The sequence below is a fragment of the Hypanus sabinus genome, chromosome 2, assembly GCF_030144855.1.
Source record: "Hypanus sabinus isolate sHypSab1 chromosome 2, sHypSab1.hap1, whole genome shotgun sequence".
Taxonomy (NCBI): Eukaryota; Metazoa; Chordata; class Chondrichthyes; order Myliobatiformes; family Dasyatidae; genus Hypanus; species Hypanus sabinus.
In genome coordinates this window covers 182,197,618-182,215,275 of record NC_082707.1, presented here as the reverse complement: position 1 = coordinate 182,215,275, position 17,658 = coordinate 182,197,618, and the positions used below count along the sequence as shown (strand labels likewise).

At 45.0% G+C, this 17,658-nt stretch overlaps 1 protein-coding gene across 3 annotated transcripts in view; it reads left to right on the top strand.

Moving 5' to 3' along the window:
- Positions 1 to 17,658, top strand: part of LOC132388498 (uncharacterized) — a 116,080-nt gene that overhangs the window by 53,736 nt on the left and 44,686 nt on the right. For all 3 annotated transcript variants that reach the window (XM_059960877.1, XM_059960868.1, XM_059960859.1), the window contains 2 exons: positions 1,232 to 1,489; positions 10,349 to 10,424. In XM_059960877.1, coding sequence (XP_059816860.1) covers positions 1,232 to 1,489; positions 10,349 to 10,424 — 334 coding nt within the window. The remainder of the gene's footprint in view (positions 1 to 1,231; positions 1,490 to 10,348; positions 10,425 to 17,658) is intronic.

The following is a 17,658-nucleotide window of genomic DNA, read 5'->3' as shown; positions in this document are numbered from 1 at the left end:
ATAAAACATGAAAACTTCCAAAGGGAGGGTGAATACTTTCTATAGGCACTGTAAACAATTGAATTTAAGTTTCACCGTGAGCATGGTGGGATTTGAACTCACAACCTGGAATATTAGTCCCCACCCAATATCTTACCCTGTAGTTTATGCTTTTTTTTGTATTGGTGTCAGTTTATCGTTGCCACATGTACCAGAAGGTGGTCCATCAGGAAAAGCCCTCCCCACCAGTGAGCTCATCCACAGGAAAGCAGCATCCACCATCGAGGACCCCCACCGTCCAGTCCACACTCTCTTCTTGCTGCTACCATCAGGCAGGAGATACAGGAGCTTTAGATCCCCCACTACCAGGGTCAGAGGCAATTATTACTCTACCACCATCAGGCTCCTGGACTGGCACGGATAACTTCACCTACCAGACCTCTGAGCTAATTCCTTAACTTACAGACTAATTTTCAAGGACTCTTCAACTCATGTTCCCAGTATTACTTACCTTTTACCTGCATGATTTGTCTTCTTTTGCACGGGGATTGTTTGCCACTCTTTATGGTTTTTCTTAAATTCTATTGTATTTCTTTATTTTCCTGTAAATGCCTGCAAGAAAATGAATCTCAAGGTGGCATATGTTGACATATGTGTACGTACTTTAATAACAAATGATACTTTGACTTTGATACAGTGAATAGTTTTATAACAGCGGGATAGAAGCTGTCCTTGAGCCCGGCGATGTATGCTTTCAGACTTTTGTATCTTCTGCGCGATGGGAGATGCTGAATCTGTGGAACTCATTGCCACAGTTAGCTGTGGAGGACAAGTCTTTGAGTATATTTAAAGTGGATGTTGATAGGTTCTTGATTGGTAAGGGCATTGAAGGTTACAGGGAGAAGACAAGATGAGGGCTGATAGGAATAATAAATCAGACTTAATGGGCCAAAAGGCCTCACTCTGCTCCTATGTCTTTTGATCTTATTGGGGGGGAGGTGGGGGGGAAAGAAAGAATATCCAGAGTAGGTAAAATCAAATATTATTGTCAGATGCAATGAATGCATTGGAAATCGGCGTAGATATGACCATAGAACCAGTGATTAGTATCCAAGATTCAGGACAAGTAGAAGACCTTTGAGCAGCTTTGTAAAAGCAGATAGTGTGATGTTAAAAAGGTGAATGACGTGTTTCTGCAGCTAACATTGTGAGTGGAAGTACTCTATGCTGTTTTCCATACTCTCTGTTTCAGGCTGATTGAGATCAATGGAAGAAGTGCACGGGATTGCTCTGTGGAATCTTTGGAGCAGATGCTTGGTGAAACAGGCACTACCCAGGTTTTGGTCCTGCGGAATGAGGAGAGGCAGCCCAGGAAGTCGGCGGAAGGTGCCTGCGCTCTGGAGAGTGCCCTCAAGGAGCTGACGGACCTGCAGTCTGACTTCATCGCTACCAGTGTTGAGCTGTCGGCTCTCAGGAACGAGAAGGGGGAGATGTGGGCTGAGATCCAAAAGTAAGTGTCACCTTGATAACTCCCTTCATCCTGCTTTTCCATGCTCTCATGATTAAACTGTCTCTGTACCTCTATGCTCCCTCTACTCCATCCCAGCACACACACTCCCAGGGTCAGATAGAGTTCAACACACTCTACATTGTCCCAACACATGCTCTCAAGATCAGATATAGTAAATCTCACTCTACACTGCCCCATCACGCACTCCCAGTGTTAGGTAAAGTAAAACTTGCTCTTCATTGTTGTGGTGAACTATGTGCCTGTCGGGACACGCCCCTGCTGACTGCTCCTGTGGCTCCTCCCACAGGCCCCTGTATAAAGGAGACCTGCGGCCTGACGCTCGGCCTCAGTCTCCAAGACCTTGTATGATAGACACTCACTCCTGGTTCCTTCTTCCAGTCAATAAAAGCCGATATCTCGCCTACGTCTCAGTGTGAGTTATTGATGGTGCATCAATTGTCCCACCACAGACTCCAAGGGTTAGGTAAAGTAAAACTCACTCTACACTGTCCCATCGCACACTCCCAGTGTTAGGTAAAGTAAAACTCACTCTACACTGTCGCATCGCACACTCCCAGGAACACACACAAAATGCTGGTGGAACGCAGCAGGCCAGGCAGCATTGATAGAAAGAAGTACATTTCGGGCCGAGACACAAACTTGCTCTTCATTGTCCTATCACACACTCCTAGGGTTAGATAGAATTAAGTTCACTCTACACTGTCCTATCATGCACTCCTACCAGGCCAGTGAATTATGGGATCCAATAAGAGAGAATCCAGCTACAATATCACCCCCCGACATTCTAAGCCATAATCATCACTGAATCCCACACTATCAATATTCTGGGCTTACCACTGACAGAAGCTGAACTGAAGTAGTTTCGTAGGCAGCGACACCATGCAGGAAATAGCAGCCCACTTGACAGGACTCCAACCACAACCATGCAGTCACTCCACCGCCACCACACAGCCATAGCAGTTTGTACCATCTTCAGGACTCACCTCAGTGACTCACTGGGACTCCTCAGACAGCACCTTCTAAACCCACCAACTCCACTGCCTAGAAGGACAAGGGCAGCATTAGCACAGGGTACCCCATTCCCTGGGAGTCACCCACCAAGCCACACATCACCCTGTCTTGGAAATACACCACCATTCCTTTCTCACTGGGTTAAACTATCTCTCAAACAATATTGTGGGTTTACCCACACCTCAGGGACACTGGTGGCTCAAAGAGGCAACTCACCACCACCTTCTCAAGGGCAGCTAGAGATGAGTAATTAAGGCCAGGCCCCACACCCTGTTACATATGAAAAAGTTTCTCTGATATCTTTTGGAGATCCATACATGCCAAATTCATCATAAAGCCTTCATTGATGCTTACTATTAGTCATCAGAGCAAAGTTTGTCGAACATGCATGATGTCCTGTATTATTCCAGGACGTGGTGGTTCTACAATATACAGGATACCATTAACCCGCAGAGGTAGACACTCTTGCCGAGGCAAGAGTTGGCTTCAAGATTAGCAGGTTGACTCCATCATCCAGTGTTGATGTGAATGAGGAGTTGTGGTTAGTTTTTACAATGGGGGAGCTCAGTCCAGCCCCTGTCTCAGCAGTTAAGGACCCTAAGATTCGGTTCCAAAATCCCACCTCTTGATGCTCCCTGTCCAGTTGTGGAAAAGCATTCTCATTGCTCCCCATGAAATCCCAACATCAGCCGTAGAGAATTCCTGCCCTCCACTGTCTAATAAATATCCGAAGGCATCACTGGTTGTTCCTGTTATGGAATCAGGGTTGTCCCAGATACCCTGGGACACAGCCAGTAGTGCTGCACTGGGGCAGGTAATGGAGGGGGAAAGTATATTCTTCACCTCTGAACTTTCTGTCTACATAGGGGCAATATGTCACAGGCCCCTGTGACCTCTGCTGGTCACCCCAGACTGAGAATCATGATCTAAAATCTTGTGAAGATTAAAAGTTTTATTTGTCACATGTACGTTGAAACACACGGTGAACTGCATTGTTTGCATCAAATCGAATCAGCAAGGATGTGCTGGGGCAGTCTGTGTTTCCAGCACCAACATAACATGCCCACAACTCACTAACCCTATCCATACATCTTTTGAATGTGTGTGGCATCCGTTAGTCTCGCGAGACCATGGATCTGCGCCTGGAAAGTCTTGCTTCAGTCTGGAGTGTCCTCTCCAGGGCGCGGGCCTGGGCAAGGTTGTATGGAAGACCGGCAGTTGCCCGTGCAGCAAGTCTCCCCTCTCCACACCACCAATACTGTCCAAGGGAAGGGCAAGGGCCGATACACCTTGGCACCGGTGTCGTCGCGGGAGTTGCCAGAGTGAGGTTGAAGGCAACGTCGGACTGCCTTAGGGACTCCAGCTCCGGATTTGTCTTCAGGGTTTACTCCCAAAGCCTTTCCCATGAGTGGGTATGGCCACAAGGCAGCAGAGGTTTGAAATCAGAGTTTTCCCTCTCTCAGATGGACTGCCTTCCCAGGCTGACGAGCTCCATCTACCCAAAATCTTTAGCATATGGGGGGGAAATCAGAGCAGCTAGAGAAAATGCACGTGGTCACGGAGAGAACATAAGACTCCTTACAGAGAGCGGCTGGAATCAAACCCTCATCTTACAACTGGTGCTGTGAAGTCTTACACCAATCGCTACATATGCAGCAAATTGCTTCCAGGGCTGAGCTATGAGGAAGAATCGAATGGATAGAACATAGAATAGAATAGGACGGTACAGGCACTTCAGACCGCAATGTTATGCCGACCTTTTAATCTTTCCCTCCTACATAGCCCTCCATATTTCTATCATCCTGGGGAAAAAGTATCTGGCTGTCCGCTCTATGCTTCTTATCATCTTGTACACCTCTGCCAAGCCTCTCTCTGCCTTCTTAACTCCAAAAAGAAAAGTCCTAGCTTGCTCACCCCGTTCTCATAAGCTGTGCCTCTAAAGCAGCAGCATATTGGTAAGCCTCCTCTGCATCTTCTCTGAAGCTTCCTCATCTTTCCTATAATGAGGGGACCAGAACTGAACACAAGTGTGGTCTCACCAGGAGGCTAGAGAGCTGTAACAATACTTCACCACATTTGAATGTAATCCCCCAACTAATGAAGGCCGATATACCATATGCCTTCTTAACAACCCTATCAACTTGCATGGACCCCAACTTTAATGGGCTCCAGACAGGGAAGTTTGCCCAGATTGAGGAATCCAGGATTTAAGGGGCAAAATCTCAAAATAAGTCTGGGAGAAACTTCTATACTAAGGGACTTCTTTACTGGTGGGACAGCAGGTACTGACCCAAACTTCAACCCTGAGAATGAATAAAGGAACGGGTTTGTTTAGTCACAATGGATCTGACCAGAAATGAAGTCCCAGATACAGCTTGTGGCCATGGGCTTAGGAGTCACAGAGTCATACAGCACAGAGGCTGGCCCTTCAGCCCAATGTGCCTGCTGACTGGGCTATCCATTGAGCTGGTCCCATATCCCTCTAAACCCCTCCTATCCATGTGATTACCCAGAAGACTTTTAAATGTTGTTGATGTGCCCGCCATTATTATGGCGGCATGGTAGCGTAGCAGCTAGCGATACGTTTTAGAGTGCCAGTGACCCTGGTTCAATTCCCACTGCTGTCTATAAGGAGTTTGTACATTGTCCCAATGACCACCTGGGCTTCCTTGGGGTGGTCTGTTTCCTTCCCACATTCCAAAGATGTACGGGTTAGGGTCAGGGTTACTAACTTGTGGGCATGCTATGTTGGTGCTGGAAGCATGACCACATTTACAGTTTAGCCAGACTGTTTTGGCTGCTGACACAAAATAGTGCATTTCACTGTATATTTCAAAATACATATGACAAATAAAGCTAAGCATTATCTTTATTTCTGGCAGCTTATTCCCAATACGCACCACCATTTGAGTTAAGAAGGTGCCTCCGATATGCCCTTTAAATCTCTGGCCTCTGACCTTAAACCTATGTCCTCTTGTTTCAGGCACCCTACCCTTAGGAAAAATAATATGGGCTTTCACACTTTATATATCCCTTGTGATCTTGTATATCTCTTTTAGATCAGCCTTCAATCTCTTACGTTCCAGGTAAAGAAGGTTTAGTCTTCACAACCTCTCCTGTAGCTCAGGCTCTCAAGTTGTGGTAGCCTCTTGGTAAATTTCTTCTGCACCCTGCCTAGTTTAATGAGCAAAACTCACAACAAGCTGGAGGAATTCACCAAGTCGAAAGTATCTATGGAGGGATAAACGTCCAAAGGTTCATTTATTATCAAAGTATACAACTGGGAAATTCTTCAATTATCTGCATAGCTGTGATACCAAGGCAAAAAAAGAAAGGCAACACGATCATCAACCCCCAAATCCCTCCTCCCTACAAAAAAAACAGATCAGGCACGTCAACCCCCAAATCCCTCCTCCCTACAAAAAAAAAACAAAACAGATCAGGCACGTCAACCCCCAAATCCCTCCTCCCTACAAAAAAAACCAGATCAGGCACGTCAACCCCCAAATCCCACCTCCCTACAAAAAAAAACAAAACAGATCAGGCATGTCAACCCCCAAATCCCACCTCCCTACAAAAAAAACAGATCAGGCACGTCAACCCCCAAATCCCACCTCCCTACAAAAAAAACAGATCAGGCACATCAACCCCCAAATCCCACCTCCCTACAAAAAAAAACAAAACAGATCAGGCATGTCAACCCCCAAATCCCACCTCCCTACAAAAAAAAACAAAACAGATCAGGCACTTCAACCCCCAAATCCCTCCTCCCTACAAAAAAAACCAGATCAGGCACGTCAACCCCCAAATCCCACCTCCCTACAAAAAAAAACAAAACAGATCAGGCATGTCAACCCCCAAATCCCACCTCCCTACAAAAAAAACAGATCAGGCACATCAACCCCCAAATCCCACCTCCCTACAAAAAAAAACAAAACAGATCAGGCATGTCAACCCCCAAATCTCTCCTCCTGTACAAAATCAAACAAAATGGATCAATTACATCGACCCCCAAGTAGATTTCTTATCTAATGATCTTATCACCTTTCCTATAACAGGGCAACCAGAATTATCACATGTACCACATGGAAACATACAGCGAAATAACAACCGTCACAACCTAACGATGTACAATGCGAAGCCTGCAGGTATCACCGCACATTCTGGCACCAACCTAGCAGCTCACAATGCTCAGCAGAACAACACTGAACACAACACACACCAAAATAACAGCAAAACAAGCCTACCCACCCACAAACACAGACAGTCCTCCAACCCCAGGACAGGTCATCGGGACTCCAGGCTTTGGCCATTGGCTTTGACTTCCAGACTTCTGATTGACTTTTGGGCTTCAATATTCAGTGGTGACCCCCGGTCTGGCTGAGAATGGGACTTCGAACTCCAAACTAGTATTTCGGGCCCATTGACTGACCTATTGTCATGCCCCCTGCTCACTCAGACATCCAGTCCCGGAACCCGATGGACTGAGACAACCCAAAATCCAGTGATAGCCTTCATCACCTGTACACGCTACTGGGCTTCGAGAACAGAGCGGAGGTCTGGACTCTGAACGTCCTTTGTCCCATGTCCACATTGCTGGCCTTCAAGTGCATGTAAATTTGTTTATCTCAAAGGGTCATAACACAAGCAAACAACAATAATATTGCAGATGTGTGCACTACAGTGTAACAAGATGATGGGATCTGAAATCACATTAAGATTCTATTATTATTTGTCAATGTTCCCACAGGGTGTCTGGTGCAGTTGTTGATTAACTTCCGCTGCCTGGGGATGGTTGCCATAATGGTTTATTCTCCTGCTTGCTGACGCTGCTGTTAATCAATTTGATAAAGTTGACCATGTTCCCTCCTGTGAGAGCACGCTGTAAAGGCAACCCTCGGGCAGCTCCTGGTGTCGAGGGTGGCTGGTGTCATCTCGAGTGAGAAGACATAGACTTGTTGGAGATCGGTTCAGATTGGGGTAGAAGGAGAGAGAACAAAAAAAAGGGTTTGGTAGTGCTGACATTCAGAGAGCCCCGGATGTTCTTGTATGGACCGTAGGTCAACAGAAGACCAACAGATATGTCGGTGACTGATCAGGAGAGCAAAGGCTTTATCATAGAGTAATAAACAGGGAAATAGGCCCTTCGGCTTAATGTGTCCATGTCGACCATCTTCAGCTTCTGGTATCTTCTACCCCCTCCCCTTCCCTCTTTCTCCACTCTCCGTTCTGGTTCCCCTCCCACCCCTTCTCTTTCTCTCATCTGCTCGTCACCTCGTTTTGTGCCCCTCCTTCTTCTCTTTCTCCCATGGTTTGCTCTCCTCACCTGTCGAATTTCTTCTTCAGCCCTTTATCACCTCCTTCTTCCCACCTTATTTCACCTATTGTCTGCCAGTTTGTACTACTTCCCTTCCACCCTCCTCCTTATTTTGGCCTCTTGCCTCCTTCCTTTCTAGAATAAAAGGTCTTAGTCTGAAACATAAGAATCAGAATCAGAATCGGAATCAGACTTTAATCGCCAAGTACCTGTGCACATACAAGGAATTTACTTCCGGCAGATGTTGTCTCTCTGCTCATAACAATAATAATGATAAATATAAATGAAAATATAGATTATACATACTGGTAGTGCAATCCAAGTAATAGTTAGCCGACAGCTAACCGACAGTTAACTGTTCAGCAAAGTGACCACAGTAGGGAAAAAACTTCTCCAGTGCCTATTAGTCTTAGTCTGGAGGGATCTGAAGCGCCTACCAGACGGAAGCAGTTCAAACAGTCCGTGCGCAGGATGGAAGGAGTCCTTTATGATGTTCCCCACCCTCTTCTTCAACCTGGAAGAGGGCAGCGAGGCTCTAATGATGCGCTCGGCAGTCCTCACTGTGCGCTGTAGTCTGGTTCTATTCTGCTTGGTGGCGGCTCCAAACCACACGGTGATGGAGGTGCACAGGACAGACTCAGTGACTGCAGTGTAGAACTGCAGCAGCAATTCCTGAGGCAGACCATATTTCCTCAAGAGCCGCAGGAAGTACATCCACTGCTGGGCCTTCTTCAGGATGGAGCTGATGTTCTGCTCCCACTTCAGATCCTGAGAGATGGTGGTTCCCAGGAACCTGAAGTTCTCCACGGTGGACACAGGGTTGCCGAGGACTGTGAGGGGGGACATAACGGGGGATGTCTCCTGAAATCCACTATCATCTCCTTTGTCTTGAGCGTGTTCAGCTCCAGATTGTTCCGACTGCACCAGAGCGCCAGTTGGTCCACTTGCTGTCGATATGCAGACTCATCACTGTTCTGGATGAGTCCGATGACGGTGGTGTCGTCTGCAAACTTCAGAAGCTTTACATAAGGGTTGGAGGAGGTGCAGTCATTGGTGTAGAGGGAGAACAGCAGTGGAGAGAGGACACACCCCTGGGGGGCGCCGGTGTTGGTGATTCGAGTATCCGAGGTGACCTGTCCCATCCTTTCCTGCTGACTTCTGTTGGTCAGGAAGCTGTAAATCCAATCACAGAGGTCAGGTGGCACAGTGAGGTGAGACAATTTGGAGCAGAGGGTATGAGGAACGATGGTGTATTTATTTCTGATGTACTTATTTCTCTCCATAGATGCTGCCTGACTTGTTGAGTTCCTCCAGCATTTTGAGTGCTGCTTCATCTGAACAAGACCCATTCACCTGTATTTGGTTCATATCCCTCTAAATCTTTCCTATCCACGTACCTGCCTGGGTATCTTTTAAATGTTCTTAATGTACTTACCTCAACCACTTCCTTCAGCAGCTTATTTCCCTGCATGAAGAAGTTGCCCCTCGAGTCCTTTTAGAAAGGCCTGGGTGGATGTGGAAATGATGTTTCCAATGGAGGGAAAATCAAGGATCAGAGGTCACAGTCTTAGAATAGAAGGATGTCCCTTTAAAACAGAGAGGAGGATAAATTTCTTATGTGAGAGTGGTGAATGTGTGGAATTCATTATTGCGAAAGTCACTGTGGGGGTCAAGTTATTAGGTATATTTACAGTGGAAGTGAGGTTGATTGGTTCTTGATTAGTAAGGGCACCAAAGATTACAGAAGAAAGGATGATTAAATGGTGGAACAGACTCCAAATGGCCCGATTCTGCTTCTATGTCTTAAACATCCACTTGGTGTTTCAAAAAGCAATCTCAATCACGTCTCTCCTTCACTGTATCTCTTAGCAATTCATTCTTCTGATTCCATTTGGGAGGGTTCTGCTGGACTTCAAAGTAAACTTATTGTCAAAGTACACACCATATACAACCCTGAGATTCATTTTCTTGCAGCCATACTCGGTAAATCCAGGAAACAAAATGGAATCAATGAAAGGGTGCCCCCAACAGAGCAGACAAACAGCTGATGTGCAAAAGACAACAAGCTGCAAATACAAAAGAAAAAAATTATAAATAAATAAGCAATAAGTATTCTGGACGTAAGATGAAGAATCCTTGAAAGTGAGTCCATAGGTTGTGGGAACAATTCAGTGATGGGACAAGTGAAGTTATCCCCTCTGGTTCAGCAGCCTGATGGTTGAGGGGTAATAACTGTTCCTGAACCAAAGCCTGGTGCTTTGATTTCTGAGGCTTCTGTACCTTCTTCCTGGCGGCAGCAGCAAAAAGAGAGCATGACCTGGATGGTCATGGGGACGGAACGGGCACACGCACACGGACACACACTAACACACGTGTTTTGATTTCATGCTTTAGTAATTCCAGAGCTTTCACTCTACAGTAAGCACAATAACTCCCCTCCAAGGCCACCAAACTAGAGTGATAAGAATGGCCTCTGGTGTGAGCACTGATCTCTTTGTTCTTTACCACAGGCTTCGGGAACGGGAGTCCCTCCTTCTGCAGGAGAACAAGCGAGCTCTTCATTCAGCTGACATGCTCAAACAGCTGGTTAGTTGTCATTCTAAGCAGATGAGCACCACTTTTCAGTATCATTACAAAGGTTAATAGTTTATCGCTCGAACAACGTTACTGAAACAGTAATGGTTGTGGAGGCTTGCAGTAGTTTCATGGACTCTCGCACTGTCCATGCCATCCAACAGCCACCAGTTACACTGGGATGTTGCCAGGACTGTGGGAATGATACGAAGATTGATGGAGGGGCAGGTAGTGTTGAGGTAACAGAAAGGCTGCAGAAGGACTTGGACATATTAGGAAAATGAGCAAGAAAGTGGCAAATGAAATACAGCGTTGGAAAATGCATGGCCATGCATTTTGGTAGTAGAAATAAATGTGCAGACTATTTTCTAATCGGGAGAAAATCCAAAAATCTGAGCTGCAAAAGGATTTGGGAGACTTTGTTTGTGCAGAACACCCTAATGGTTAACTTGCAGGTAGAGTCGGTGGTGAGGAAGGCACATTTCAAGAAGTCCAGAATACAAGAGCAGGGATGTGATGCTGAGGCTTTATAAGGCACTGGTGAGGCCTCACCTTGAGTATTGTGAACAGTTTTGGGCACGGAAAAGATGTGCTGGCGTTGGAGAAGGTCCAGAGGAGGTTCACAAGGATTATCCCAGGAATAAAAGGGTTACCATATGAGGAATCTTTGATGGCTCTGGGCCTGTACTCACAGGAATTTTAAAGGATGAGGGATGATCTCATTGAAACCTTTTGAATGTTGAAAGGCCTAGACAGAGTAGATGCCTCAGTATAGAGGGGCATCCGTTTAAAACAGAGATGTGGAGCAATTTCTTTAGCCAGAGGATGGTGAGTTTGTGGCTTAATTTTGCTCCTATGTCATGGTCTTATGGAGAGCTTGAGCAATAAGAAAAGATTCTGGAGAGGGATTTAGCTAGAACAAAAGTAATTGAAGTGTGATCTGTAAGAAGTTTATTAAATCATAAGCACAAGAGATTCTGCAGGTGCTGGAAAATCCAGAGCAACACCAGAGGCAGGTGATGGGCTGGTGACGAGAAGAGAAAGGGCTAAGAGGAGAACCAGAACAGGGAATGGAAAAAGAGAAGGGGGAGAGGGAGAAATTACCAGAAATTGGAGAAATTAATGTTCATGTTATCTGGTTGGAGTACTTCTAAAATCATGAGGGTTATAGATAGGCAAGAATATCACTATATTTTCCTCCAAGTAGTGGAGCCTAAAACTAGAGGACAAAGGTTTAAGGTGAGAGTTCAACATACATTTATTTTAAGACAATTAGATATAGGAGCAACATTAAGCCATTTGGTCCACTGAGTCTGCCATTTCATCATGGCTGATCCATTTTTCCTCTCAGCCCCAATCTCCTGCCTTCCCCCCGTATCCCTTCATGCCCTGACCAATCAAGAATATATCAACCTCTGCCTTAAATATACATAAAGACCTGGCCTGCACAGCTGCCTGTGGCAAAGGATTCCACAGGTTCACCATCCTCTGGCTAAGGAGATTCATCCTCATCTCCATTTTAAGAGGACACCCATCTAATCTGAGTCTATGTCCTCTAGTCTTACATTCTCCCACCATAGGAAACGGCCTCTCCACCTCCAGTCCATCAAGGACTTACACCATTCAATAGATTTCAAATTAAGTTACTCCTCATTCTTCTGAATTCTAGTGAATACAGGTCCAGAGCCATCAAACACTCTTCACATGACAATCTGCTTAATCCTTAAATCATTTTTGTGAACCTCCTTTGAACCCTCTTCAGATTCAGCATTTTCTTTCTAAGATAAGGAGCCCAAAACTGCTCACGATACTCCAAGTGAGGGCTCACCAGTGCTTAATAAATTTCAACATTCCATCCTTGTTTTTATATTCTAATCCTCTTGAAATAAATGCTAACATTGCATTTGCCTTCCACACCACAAGCTCAACCTGCAAATTAACCTTTAGGGAATCCTGCTCAAGAACTCCCAAGTCCTTTGCACCTCCATTTTTTGTATTTTTTTCTCCATTTAGAAAATAATCACCTTTTCATTTCTGCTACCCCCGTGCGTGACCATACACTTCCTGACACTGTATTCCAACTCTTGTCTCTTTGTCCATTCTCCTGATCTGTCTTTTTCTGTAGCCGCTTTACAACCTCAAAACTACCTGCCCCTCCATCTATCTTTATAACGTCTGCAAAATTTGCAACAAAGCCATCATCTAAATCATTGACATATAGCAGAAAAAGTATCAGACCCAACACAGACCCCTGTGGAACACCACTAGTCACGGGCAGCCATTCAGAAAAGGCTCCCTTTATGCCCACTCTTTGCCTCCTGCCAGTCAGCTACAGATTTTTCTGTGCCAGAATATTACCTGTAATACAATGGGTTTGTCGCTTGTTAAGCAGCCTCATGTGTGGCACCTTGTCAGAGGCCTTCTGAAAATCCAAGTACACAACATCAACCAATTCTCCTTTGTCTATCCTGTTTGTTAGTTCTTCAAAGATTTCCAACACATCTGTCAGACTAGATTTACAGGGTGAATTTGATCATAATATGATCACTTTCCCCTTAGGATTCTTTTACCCTAAGCTCTCTAATCAATTCTGGTTCATTGCAAAGCACCCAATCCAGAATAACCGATCCCCTAGTGGGATCAACCACATGCTGCTATAAAAAAATCCATCTTATAGGCACTCTAGAGATTCCCCGCCTTGGAATCCATTACCAGCCTGATTTTCCCAAACTACCAGCTTATTGAAATCTCCCATGGCTATTGTAACATTGCCCTTTTGACGTGCATTTTCTATCTCCCATTGTAATTTGTAGATTACGTTCTTACTACTGATTTGGGAGTCAGTATATAACTCTCATCAGGGTTTTTTTACCCTTGCAGTTCCTCAGCTCTATCCACGATGATTCAACACCTTCCAACCTTATGTCACCTCTTTCTAATGAATTGATTTCAATTTTTACCAACAGAGCATCGCTGCCCTCTCTGCCTTCCTGCCTGTCCTTTTGATACAATGTGTATCTTTGACATTAAGCTCCCAGCTATAATCTTCTTTCAGCCATGATTCAGTGATGCCAGCATGCCAATCTGTAATGGTGCTACAAGTTCATCTACCTTAATCCGTGTGCTGCATGTATTCAAATAGAACACCTTCAATACTGCGTTTGCCCTTTCTGATCTTGTTTGCCTTTTTTGTTGCAACTCATCCTGTTGGCTGCAATTTTGCCCTGTCATTAGCCTCTCCTTGCTAGCAGTTTCACTACAAATTGCCTCTGTTTGTAAACCAGCTACCTCTTCTTCAGCACTATCACTCCAGTTCCTATCCCCCTGCCAAATTAGTTTAGACTCACTTGAACAACCGTAGCCAATCTGCCTGCAAGGTTGTTGGACCCACTCAGATTCAGGTGTAACCCGTTCCTTTTGTACAGGTTATACTTTCCCAGAAGAGATACCAACAATCCATAAATCTGAACTCCTGCCCCCTGCACCAGTTCCTCAGCCATCTGTTAAATCATCCAATTCTTATCCTCATATTAAATTATTTACACAATATACAATCTTGAGATTCATCTTCTTATGAGTATCCACAAATCAAAGGAATACAATAGAAAAGCTCCATGCAACAAGTCCATCAAACATCCAATGGTGAAAAAATTGTGCAAACAGTAAACAAAAATATTAACCCCAGATTCCCAAGAAAGTGAGTTCACGGCCATGGAGCCACCGAAGCTGATGCACCATCAATAACTCACTCTGAGATGTAAAGGCGAGATATCGGCTTTTATTGACTGGGAGAAGGAACCAACAGAGAGTGACCACCATACTACATCCTGGAGACTGAGAGGCCGAGCTCAGGCCTTGATCGCCTTTATACAGGGGTCTGTTGGAGGAGCCACAGGAGCAGTCAGCAGGGGGTGTGTCCAGACAGGTAGATGTAGTTCACCACCGAGGCGAATGAGGCTGATCCAGAAGTCAGATAGCTGCAGGCCACGGCCACAGGATCAATTCAGTGCTGAAGCACCTTGATCAAATTGCACAGATAGGAACAGTGTAAGTAGTTAACAAGAACATGAGCTGCAGAGTCTCTGAAAGTGCTGGGAAGCACATTCAATGCTGAGGCAAGTGAAACATGTCCAGATGCTCCTCCTGAACCCAGGATTTCTGCACCGTCCACCCACTGGCAGCAGTGGGAAGAGACCGGGCAAATGCAGGCAGACGGTGCTGAGCACCTGCTTATTTTCTACTCTCATCCTCGACGATCTTAGTCTTGCTCGATGCTTTAATCGGTGCAGAGTGATGGAGACAACCACAGGCGCATGCTCCACCACGAGAAATTGACACAGCGATGACCGTGGCTGCGCTCTCCACTCTCATTCACATCAAATCCCAGGAGATCGAAGAAGCACCAGATCATTTAGTCGGCTCAAAAATACATCCTTAAAAGGGAAACCACTGGCTGCAGTTAATAGCATTCAGAAGAAGAACTATAGTTAGAAGAAGAAGCTGTTTGCAAGATGTTGCGTTTGTTTGCTGGCTTTATCTTGCCGGCAGAGGGGAAAGATTTAAAGGAGCTCTGAAGGGTGCAAGTTTTCACTCATTTCAACTCATAGTCTAGTTTATTAACATCTGCACAAATACAGTATGTGTAGGCACAGATGTACTGCAAAACTTACTCACAGCAGCATCACAGGTACATAGCTTCATAAAAGCAGCATTCACAAGAGAAACATTAAAATAAATTATACACTATTTTTACAGGAACAAACACAACTTGAACAAAAAAATTCTGAATTTAGTGCAAAAGTGCGCTATACTTAGTAAAGGTAGTAATTAGTGTTGTGCTGGCTGGTTGAAGGGAAGTAGATGTTCCTGAGCTTGGTGGTGTGGGACTTCAGGGTTCTGTACCTCTTTTTTCTCTCTAGTCCGCTGAAGGGTCTCAGCCCGAAACGTCAACGGTACTCTTTTCCATCGATGCTGCCTGGCCTGCTGAGTTCCTGCAATATTTCATATCTGTTGCTTGGATTTCCAGCATCTACAGATTTACTCTTGCTTCTGTACCTCCTGTCCATTTCTACCTTTGCTTATTTTATTCATTGAACGTTCCCATCACCCCTCCCCCCACCTAATTGTCTCACTCACCCACTCACTAGGGGTAATATACATTTAACTCACAAATTCATATGTCTTTGGGGGTGTGTAGGACCTTCACCAACCAGGACATGACAGCTTCTTGTTATATCATCAGGGAAAAGATACAGGAATCTGAAGGCACACCCTGAATGATTCAGGAACAGTTCCTTCCCCTCCACCACCATATTTCTGAGTGATCCATGAACCTATGAAAACTACCTCATTATTCTTCTTTTTGCAATATTTATTTTGTAATTTATAGTAGGTTCACATATTGCACTGCATTGCTGCTGCAAAACATCAAATTTCTCAACCAATGTACAGTGAGTAATAGCAAACCTGATCCTGTTTCTGATTCTGATATAATATGATATAATAATCATCATTCACAAGAACAATCTAAAATATATAATTATATATATATATATCTTTACAAGAAAGAACACAAAATAAAAAGACGAAGTCTATTTTAGTGCAAATTTCTGAAAATGGTCCCAGTTTCGAATATTGGTAGCTCGGGTTGGCTGTTTGGAAATTTGGTTGATCGCCAGGCTTGGCAAAATGTTTCCAGACATTCCAGCTGCAATTGAGAAGCCGTTATCTGTGCACAGTTGAGGGTGTTGTTTCCTCAGAATGCTGGTTTATATAATCCTCTGGGGTCCAAATGGATATTGATTAGATGTTGTGATCTGGTTGGCTGGTTTGAAACACTGTGAACAATTTAGCAGTAGAAGATTCTGACTGGTGAGCTTTGAGGGAGGTCCGTTGGAAGTGCTGGCTTTGCTGTCCAGATCTTGAGATTACTGGCAATTCGTTGATTGTTGACATCATTGTTTCTCTTTTCTCCATGAGGGTTTCTTGAAGCGTGGCTCTCTACAGAGAGATCCATCAATAAACACATCAATACAGATCCAGTATATGAACCCAGGGGTCAACCAAACTTCCAAATGATCTCAGCGTTGCTAAACTGAAAGTCAGTGATGATAATTCTGGTTCTGATGGGGAAAGAAACCAGAAGCTGACATGGTCAGCGTGGGAATTAAAACCTGACTGGTGATCGCTGGCACAGTAAAGTGTTGTGCTAACTGTATCACTACCTTGCTACCTTTAGTTGCAGGATTAGGCCATCTGGCCCGTCGAGCCTGCTCCGCCATTCAATAAGATCATGCCTGCTCTGGCTGTGGGGCTCAGATCCACCTACCTGCCTTTTCCTCATAACTTTAATTCCCCTGTTATTCAGAAATTTAGAAACTGTGTTTTAACTACATTTAATGACGTGGCCTTCCTTGGGCAGAGAATTCCACAGATTCACTACTCTGAGAGAAGATGTTTCTCCTCATCTCTGTCTTAATCTTTTTCCCTGAGTCATGAGGGTGGTGAATCTGTGGAATTCATTGCCACAGAGAGTTGTGGAAACCAAGTCATTGGATCCATTTAACAGTGGAGGTTAATTAGTAAGGGCATTTCTGGGATGTGAATGAAAACATGGGGGAGAACTCACACAGTCACAGAGAGAACATGCAAACTGCACACTGCCAGTTCTAGACGTTGGGATCGTTGGGGTCTCTGGCAGTGTGAGGCAGCGGTTCCAACCCCTTCACCAAAGCCTGTTTCTCACGTTCCAAAAATGACAACATTGCAAAAGACATCTGCTTTGGAAGGTTATGAAGGAAGAGGATGGTAGTGGATGAAGCGTATTCTGCCTAGGGGTCAGTGACGGTGGTTTTCTGCAGGGCTGCATTCTGGGGCCCCTGCTCTTTGTGAACTTTATCAATGGCTTTGCTGAGGAAGGTGGAGGATGGATTAGTAAAGTTGCAAATGACACAAAGGTGGGTGGTGTTGTGGATAGTGTGGAAGGTTGTCATAGGTTACAATGGGACACTGACAGGATGCAGAGCTGGGCTGAGGAATGACAGTTGGAGTTCAACTTAGACAAGTGTGAAGTGATTCACTTTGGAAGGTCAAAATTGAAGGCAAAGTGCAGGCTTAAAGGCAGGATTCTTAGCAGTGTGGAGAAGCAGGGATTTTGCGGTCCAAGTCCAAGTTCCCTCTAAGCTGCAGAGAAAATTGATAGGGTTGTTAAGAAGGCATATGGTATGTTGGCCTTCATTAGTCAGGG